A 9,681-nucleotide genomic window follows, 5' to 3' on the forward strand; every position below is an offset into this window, starting at 1 on the left:
ATGATATTTAGGTGTTCAGGACAAGGTGAAGACTGGTTTGGGAAATGCCTGATAGGATATGTTTCCTGCGAATCTTTAGAAAGCCAGTTGGCCTCTGAAGTTTCTTGTTTTTCTTGTTTGTTTGTTTTTGTCTGGTTTGGTCCATTCCTGCATAGGATTGTGTACATTAGCTGTGTCCATTATTTTAGCATACCACATGTTTTCTCTCAGTTTTAGTATGCTTGATCTTTGTTTTCCTTTTATCAAGAGCCTTTCTTCCTGCTTATTAACATCTGCAGCACCCATGCAAATATCATTCATGGTATTGCCACAATTTGACTTATTTCCTTAGGGTATTTCAGTTTTAAGTGTGGCATCCAGCATCTGCAAAATGGAAACATTATGGTCACCATCTAGATCAGTCTGCTTCAATCCAATCAGTATGGTCTTATTTTTCTGCTAGAAATATCACATACTGTGTAACTGGTGGAAACACTGGCTGGCAATAATGTTGCACAGTTCTAATTTTTATAAAGCCTTTTCTTTGTTTTCTGTGCTACGCTGTTATATTTGTGTAATTTATTTGCATGTAATTTTAATCAATTTCCAAAGTGTTGATTACCTAGCAATTTCACTCACTCATTTATTTCTCAGTTTATTCCCAAGGCACTTTACTTGGAGTGTTCAGCCCATAGTAACCATTTTAGGCTAATAAATATTTACATTCATATGAAAGCTTGCAAAAAAATCATTTTAGCTCCAACCTTAGCATGAATTTACAACACCTGAAGGAATTCACAGTTTATGATTCCCAAAAAGAAAGAAACCTGTTGAAGCCTGATGTAGCATGTACAAAAGTACAGTAAAGCTTACAGGTAGTATGACTGCAAACTTTTTTCAGTGCTAATCAATACACTCATAAATCCACTAAACTCGCGATGGCCAAATTAAACTTCTGGTGTCATGCAGAATGCTCTGATCTTCCATAAAGCTGATACATCAAAGATATATAATAAATATATAAAGTTTACTGCCTTGCATTTATCTTAAGAATCAACTATTGCATCACTTGTACTATGAATCTCTAAAATTCTTCATTAAAGAGCTAATGCATTCAAAAACCACACGAATGTTTCACTTAATGGTTCTTTCAGCATGCGAAATATCCAGAAAATGTACCTTTTTTGCAAGGATCTGATTAAAAATGTATCATTTCATAGAGTGTTGTATCTTATAGTAGGAGGCAGGCTCAGCACCATGTCCCACTGCTCACCTGAGGCAGGCATCACTTGGAAGAGATGTGGAGGAATCGGGTTTTGATGATACACTCCAGGAACTCTCTGCACGCAGTGACTTGTGACATTTTTAATTTTTTTGAGCTTTGCAGTAACTTTTTACTTCGAGAATGAGATGAGGATTGGGAATCAAATTCTTGTGTATTCCTTAGGGATTCACACTTTTGCTATTAAAGTGTCAGATGATAGAACCTGTGGGTGGGGAACCAAAGACATGCTTTCCATATACTTTTTGAGATTAACAAAGCTTTTGGAAAAGCTCCTCAGGCTATTTCTTGTGTGTTTGTTTTGTTTTGTTTGTGTTTTTTGTTTTTTTGCTTTTCAAATGTTGAAAGCATTACTTGTGGAAGGACTCATGGTTGTGATCTGATGTATTTGAGATTCTTCAGAGAATTAGAGCTTGAGTGTTTTGTTTTGTTTTTTTCCTCCAGCAAGCAGCTATTTCATTCTTGGTGACTTGCCAGTACTCTACAGAGTGTTTGTGAATTTGTGTGCAATATATACCCAATGGTATAACAGCGCTGAAAAGGTTGCACTCCTGGGTTGGAAACCAGGAATCATTCATCATACTTGCACACCTGTGTTTTTTGTAGTCACTATGCTTTATTTATTTATTTATTTTTCTTCTAGAATGGTTGCCTGGGGAAAACAGCACTGCTGTGTTGGCAGAATACAGCACATTTTATTGAGATTCAGGATTGCTCTAGCAGTCCTTTTACTTCATTTGTTCCTGGCTACAGCAGGCAAAGGTAAGACACATTTTCCTGATCCATCTAGTGTTAGTATTCCAAATGAGCAATGTTAGTCTTGGTGAGTGGGACTTTTGGATATATTCTGAACAGGCAAGTTTCTGCTCTGTTGAAATCAAAGGGAATAATTGTCATAAACAAGAACTAAAACAGTGCTCGCTTTGGATATACAAACCCTAAGTTCACAGTATTTGTTTTCACAAAAATTCATCAGTAGTAACTTATTTTGGTCTATGGATGAGGAAAGAATATAAATACAATACATGGTAACAAGACAAATTACTTTCCTGCAATTTTTTGAAATGGAATTGTTACCATTACAGAGCCTCTCTTAAATCTTTTATACTTCTCTTTCACGAACATGTCAAGATCCTTTTAGATTCACTGTACATAGTGCAGATATGAACATAAACAAGCTTCCGCATTGTTTCTGACAGTGGATCTGAATATGGCTATGGAAAAGATAACAAGGTCCAAAACATGTAACAGAAATGATGTATTCAAATTTGACCGTGTATGCTTTTTATATAATAGTAAATGAAAAATAAATACTTCTTCAAATTTACCGTGTATGCTTTGTATATAACAGTAAATGAAAAATAAATAGTTCTTGTCATTTCTAGTAGGAATTGAATAACTGGTATGGTGATGTTTGTGTATGAGGTACAGTAGAAGCAACAAATCTGTGTTCTGTTTATTGTTGTTCTTTAAGCTGGCAGGTGCAAGTCTCACCACTCTGAACCTCAACCGATACAGAAAACAGTGCATGTCATTTGTAAAACTTCTTGCATTGATAGTGTTTAATGCATTAATTGTGCTAGTGTTGGGCATGGAATATTACAAAATTAGAGGAGATTTTTGTCCCTTACTTAACGGTTAGTTTTAGAGCTGCCTCCTGTGTTGTGCATGTTATCGTACACTAGAAGGTTGGAGTTTCTAGCAGTTCAACCACTAGCTTTGAGGAAGCAAGCAAAGAGGGAATTTGTCTTTCACCTAGGCGTGACTTGCCAGACAGTAATCCTTCAAGAAGACCTAAACTGATACAAGGGTTTATTTATGGTTCCATACTCTTGTTTGTTGTTTTGTTTTGTTTTTAGGCTGTTAGCATTGTCAGCTGCATCTTTATTCAGTTCTTTTCTCAACTAAGGTGACAAAGTACGTTTGTGTTCTCCAGGAAATAACAAGAGGGAAGAACTGCCTGTGTTCTCTCTGATGTATAGGACACTGGATAATATGACGTAGTTTATCCCCATATATACAACTATATACAACTGTGAATGAAAAGGAGGGACAAAATTTGTTTTGAGGAAACAGATGTTAGCTTTGGATTTCCAAGATGTTTAGCAGAATCAAATGACCCATATGTAGAAAATTTAGTTTTAAACTTGTTATTAAGAACAGTTATCAGCTCTAGATGGAATACATCAGGATTTTTATGATGTCATTTTAATGGACTGTAACAAGCCAAATGTGTTACAGGTGGCAAACACATGTACAGAAATTAATGGATATTGTTACTGGTTAAAAGCCAGATTATGCATTTGCATAAACACATGGCTGTTTAGATTGAAGGGAAGATGCAACTGAACTGAATGCTCAATTATACTCATATAGTAGCTATTAGTAATGTAAGGAAAACAGTCGTTTTCCTTACATTAAAAAAATAGTTATATAAAAACCTATAAAAATAGTTGTTAATGTACTGAAAGAATCCTACAGATCTAACTCTTATTACCAATGGTTGACCATCTCTTCTAGAGATAGCAGTTATTACAACCTGTTAGAGGTGAAATGCAACAATTTGCATTTCTGAAAGAGGTTAAGTGTGTGAGTACAGCAAATGCCAATGAAATGTCAGACCCCAGTTCCTACTGAATGGAGTTTCCTTGACTCCATCTGGTGGTTTGTGCTTATTTTTCTTAATCTGGAGATGTTTGGAATGTTCTTTCTCCCATGCGATGTTTTCTGTGCAGTGGTGATAAAGGTACATTCGACGGGCAGGTTTCCGAACATGATTTGTATTGTCTGGACCCACAGGAACTAATTGTAAGCTCAGAACGCCCCTGGCAAAGGACAGCCAATTCCAGCTCCTCCCTTCGTGGGTCAAGGGTGGGCCACAGCCCAAAAGTACCAGAGAAAATAAACGATCATTAACAGAACTTCCAGGGCTTTGAAGTAATGTTATCTTCTTCTTGTACTGCATCCACCCACATATCTAACAGACCTAGCTAAGATGATGTTGATAATTAATTTCTAACTAATTTAGTGCTGTGCTGTGTGTTCCACTTGGACCACTGAAATGCATTTGCTGATTGTGGTTATGATCTTTTACGTGCTTTTTCAGCGTTCTTTGGATAGACTGTCCACATTAAGTTTTTCAAGCCTTTCCTCTAACAATTCAAACAAGATTAGTATCAGTTCTCTAGCTTTGGCACCACTTCTTGGCACTTTTTTTTTTTTTTACAAACTGTTTGGGACAAAGTGGTCCAGACATCCCAGTTTCTTAAATGCTTTAAATAGTGAAAGGTAGACCTCTCTAAGTAAACTCTTTTGTTCATTTAAACTAATTCATCAGGCCTTGCGTACTGATTGATGACAGTCTTCCTGAACGACACAAAGCAGTGTAGGAGAATCATCAGCAGGATTGATCTCATTTTGCTCCATTTCTGTTGGTTACCTGCAAGTTCACGTCCTCTTTGAAGCCTCATGTGTCTCCAAACTGCTTGCGTATGTCTGGCTTGCACTTTGGCTCCCTTGACAACTTCATAGTGCAAGCACCTGTAAAGAATGTACTATGATTTTGCAGCCCTGTAATTAATTCACTGTTTTCACTTAAACCCTGATTTAATGCCTAACATGAAATCAAGCCTCTCTCAGAATTTGTTCACTTCCAAAATCAGGTCTGCTGTTGATATCTCAAGTTTTGATTAGCATTTCTGCTCAGAAATGGACTTACAGTTTTTGAAAGATAAAGGGATCCTGGATTGTTAACAGTGACTTCAGTTTTTGAAGCTGTGTTAGGAGACTTCCTTCACCAGTCACTCTGGCCATCTTTGTATATTCAACATTGCTTACAGGAATTTTGGAGGGCATTTGATTCATGCAAATAAATTGCTGACATACGCACTATGAGGAACAGCAGCTGCATAAAATCTTTCAAAACCTCCACCTTAAAACCTTCCTACTTGTAAGTGAAAAAGTTAAGCAATTATTTTTCTTTAGGGGGCCTATGTCACAAGTGTTAGCATATGACCATGCATCTAGGTCTCTGCTTCCTTTATATAGTCAGTTTCATCATGATCTGTCCAAACTGGAAAGTAAAAGATTGATTTTAATTGCAGTCAGCCTTTTACTAAAAAGGGTACATTTGAGTCTGTATCCAAAAAACTGTACTTCTGGGACACTTTTCCCCACCCAATCTCCCTCACCCCAGCTTTTAAGTCACATTTTAAAAACCAGTTTTCCATGCTGAACTGTTCTTTGCTGAGCATACCAGATTTTGCCTGATGCACTCTGACAAATGGCCAAAGTGAATGAGTGAATTCATGCTTTAGGGTGTGGTGGAGGGGGTAAGTAGTTCTATTGCTTGCTGTTAGAACAAGTGTGTTTCACTTATCCATTGCCAGGATGTGTGGAACAACGCGAAGTATAATCTCACCATTAAAAATCCACTCTCCCCTAATTAGGAATTTCACCTCATTTGGCCTGAACCCTCAGGGTTCTTCAGGTCCGCTTGGTCTCTAGCCTTGCATGGCACTACCATGATGTATGCTGAACTTTAGGAATGATTCAGGGTTGTGAAAGATGCCTACAAGCTTCTGCTAATTAACGTCACAAAGGGAATCTCCGAGCTCTAGTATGCCACAAGAGCAGTTATCAGTGACTTTCCATGAAAATGGATCAACAAATATTGTGTTTCAAACTTTTTCTGGTAGCTTGTATCTATCAAGCTGGACTTGCCACTATTAGGAACATTTTCCTGTTTTTGATTGCTATTGAAAAAGAAGTTTGACAGCCCCAGGGTCGAGGGACAAAATTTGAGCAAATTCCTGGTTCAGAATTGGCCTGAGGAAAGCTGGCGGGCTGAGATGATGAGAGAAGAGCAGGCAGTGACCCTGACAGCTAGCTAGGACTATGAATGGGACACTTCTTGAAAAGAAAACCTGGATCCCAATTGCCTCAAGGTTTGTCTTTTCACAGGGGAGCTAATGAAAAAAACTTTGTATATTGACCGAGCTTACTCTGCTATCCAAGCCTGACCAGTCATGATTACTCACAAACCTTTTCTGTAGGGTACATAAAATCTCTGCGTATATTGATAACTGAATGCCTTCCTAAAGCTATCAGTAATGCATTCTTTTATACCGCTTGAGCATCTACCACGCTGTTTTGTTTTCCCATAATTCCATTACACGTCCCACGGGAGGGTTTTTTTGTTTGGATTCATTTTATTGCCGATGGGTGCACAATAAAGCAAGCAATCATGATAATGATTGTATAGCTGGAATGTGCATTTTTTCAAAAATGAAGAGTCAGTCCCCGCTCCAGAGAGCTTACATCTACAGCCACAAAAGCCTGTACTTACCTGTAGTGGGACAAAGGAGGAAACGAGGCATCAACAAGAGCTTAACAATTAAGATCAGGTTCTAGTAGTTCAGGTATTCCACGGCACTGCTTGTTTTACCAGTGTTGACATAGCCTGACACTTTGCTTTCACCAGTAAATTCTGTAAATTCAAATTCTATTCTTTCACCAGTAAATTCTGCACCTAAAATTCTGTTTATTTTCACGGTTAAACTCCAGGTTGCCATCTCTGCCTAAGCAGATGTGGGATTCTTAGGCTGGATGTCTCTGCAAGTAAATGCTCTGTTAGAGAACTGGGAATGGGGGCTGGATGGGATTAAATTTAAAATAAAGCAGTGACTCCAAACCACATTTCCTGAAATTTACCCAAGCTCATTCTCTTCTAGAGTATGGCTATTTTCTACCTTTCCTGCTGAAGCTGTGCCAATATCTCAGGGTGGTTTTTGTTTGTTTGTTTGTTTGTTTTTAAAGCATGAAGGAGCACAACATTTTTCAGAAAAGCAGCGTGCAAGTCTGGGAGACGAGAAGGCAGTAAGGCTTATAGTCCCTTCTTCTAGCTCTGTGTCTATGTTTTATCCAGTGTCTATTAAATGCAAAATACCTGTGTGATCTTGGCAATAGGAACCAGAACGCGATTCTGTCTTTGCCTCCTGCTTGTAGTTTGAGTGCCTTGTTAGGGAGCTACATGATCGTACTTCATCTCGTGCATGAGTTTTATCTCAAAGCCTTCTTGAGCAGCTAGGATTGATTAACTGCCTCCAAATTTGTTGCTTCCCTACTGCCAAAAAATAACTTACAAGAAGGATATGAAGTTGTTTGATAATATGTGATTTGAAAACTCTTAGGTAAATACCTAGGAAAGGTACTACATGATTGAATAACATTCATATAGAAGATCCTTTTGAAAAAGAAGTAATTTTACAAATCACCTTTTCTTTATTTAGATCACGAGGATTTCCTAGGACGATACAAAGCAGTCTTTAAGACCGAATGTGAAGATCCTTGGATTATGTCACCAAGAATTTCTCTGCTTTCCTTGAAAGAATTCACTGTCTGTGTGCACCTCAAGCTAAATTCCTTGAGTAGTCCCTGGACAGCATATGTGTACAATCAAGAAACACCTAACAGCAATCTCTCTGCAAATAAGTATGATCTTGGACTTACCGGAGATAATGGTAAATTGGGGATATGGTTGTTTGGAAATCAAATAAATATGACAGCAGTGCTCCATGAAAATACCTGGCATCAAATATGTACCCAGTGGAAAAGTGAAGACGAGGAGGTGAAGTTATTCATAAATGGAACAAAAAAAGGAAACAAAAAACTACCTGGAAAAATGTATCTCCCTGGAAAAGGGCAGTTTTTACTTGGCTGTGCAAGGCTGCCAGGTACAGCGACGTCACCTAACCTGGGTATGGCTGGGGAGCTGTACATGTTCAGAATGTGGGATAAAGCAAATATAAAACTTGCCAAGGACTGCAGAGATGGTAGTGTTGTGCGCTGGAGAAAGGAGGATTGGGTCTATAATAAGACAATAGAAGAGGATAACTCTTTGCCGTGTGGTAAGTACCATCACGCCTGTTTTTAAAATAGTTTTTGTAAAAAGTTTATCTCAATGTTTCTAATATTTCTATTCCGTGTTTTGCAAAGTCTTTGTCCACTGGTAATTTCTAACTAAATGCTTAAAAAAAACGTGGGGATCTGCAGCTCTCGACAGCTTTTGTACAGATTTAGACGGTTGCTGTCATGCTTTTTGAAGACTTTCAACTTCCTCCAACGTTTGTGTCTGTCTGCTATCCATGTAATGGCAATGAGAGCAGGATGCATCCAACTGAAACTCCATGGAGTATTAGGGCTTTCTGTCAATGCCATCTTAATTCATTCATACACCTTCTGTTCTGGGAATAAATACAGAGGGGAAGCATTGCTTGTCCTCATTTTGCACATTTGCAGGGTGAGGACTTCAACGAGTGCAAATTTTCACTTCTTCATTGGCACATGGTATGGTCTACATCTTTAAAGTTTATTGGAGGCTCCGATTTCTACTTGTTTCTGTATCAGTGATGTCTTCCTTTATTAAAATGACCAAATGGTTTCTCATACCATTCTCAAAAGTCCTCTCTGGCCTGAAAAAGAACCATGAAAACCTTTAAAACAAAACAAAATTTTACTGTCAGAGAAATTGAGTTTTAATAGACTTGAAATGGAGTAAAAGCAAGAGAATAATCTTCTTTCTAGCTTTTGCTATCCTTTCTATTGATATAAAAGACAAACTTAAGTCAAGTTTGGGTAGGATCCCGTTTATCAACTACAGTAAATGGTATTACCCCCAAGGCCTTCAGAGTTTTTAATGTGATTAGTTCACTTGATTCCTAAAACTCTTACATAGCATAGGTGCTTCAGTCAGACTGTGGCACCAGTTTTAGTCTTCATCATCTCTGTCCTTACAAACTGTACCTACCCATCTTGTGAAAACCAACAAATACTATTTAACTATGTAATATTAAAATCACTCCCTGACTGGGTATATTTCAATTGTTGTAGGAAGGGCATTAAAATAGGGTGTGCAGACTTCTTTTTCTGGGAGAGAAAGAAAACCCTCAGACAAACCAGGCCCCACGGTGGATGCCTTTAACATCGGGTCACGTAACGAATGAAATGCTTCCGCTGGACTTCTGCACATCTTCTCTGTTGGGTTATGTGATTTGAGAGAGGAACTGAAGAAAGGATGTCTGTCTTTTGCTCTCATCTTATTGTGTTTGGAGGAATGCAGCCCAAGGACTGAGAGGGAGAACATTCTGGCTGCCAGACAAAAAGGCTGGTACGAGGAAGGTTTGAGAGAGATCCTTCCAGATAGCAGACTAAATCCTGGTCAGAGTGGTGCGTCTGGTTACTTTTCACTGAGGCACAGAAAGGGCAAACTTCTTGCTTCCGGTTCTAGCAAATTCTGCCCCGAATGCAGAGCATCCTTGACCATCTCAGGACATCTAGGTTAGGCAACATCCAGCCCCAGCCACAAATGCTTAGTGATTTTAGAATAAGTCATTTCTCGGGTTGTGGAATCCTTTGTCTAA

At 38.4% G+C, this 9,681-nt stretch overlaps 1 protein-coding gene across 7 annotated transcripts in view; it reads left to right on the top strand.

Moving 5' to 3' along the window:
- ADGRG2 (adhesion G protein-coupled receptor G2) overlaps window positions 1-9,681 on the top strand; it is a 63,718-nt gene that overhangs the window by 12,154 nt on the left and 41,883 nt on the right. For all 7 annotated transcript variants that reach the window (XM_080576424.1, XM_080576426.1, XM_080576425.1 and 4 more), the window contains exons 2-3: window positions 1,905-2,023; window positions 7,552-8,169. In XM_080576424.1, the coding sequence (XP_080432550.1) occupies window positions 1,906-2,023; window positions 7,552-8,169 (736 nt within the window). In that variant the 5' untranslated portion in view covers window position 1,905. The remainder of the gene's footprint in view (window positions 1-1,904; window positions 2,024-7,551; window positions 8,170-9,681) is intronic.

The sequence above is a fragment of the Anser brachyrhynchus genome (genome assembly GCF_964034855.1).
Source record: "Anser brachyrhynchus genome assembly, chromosome: 1".
NCBI classification, from domain to species: Eukaryota; Metazoa; Chordata; class Aves; order Anseriformes; family Anatidae; genus Anser; species Anser brachyrhynchus.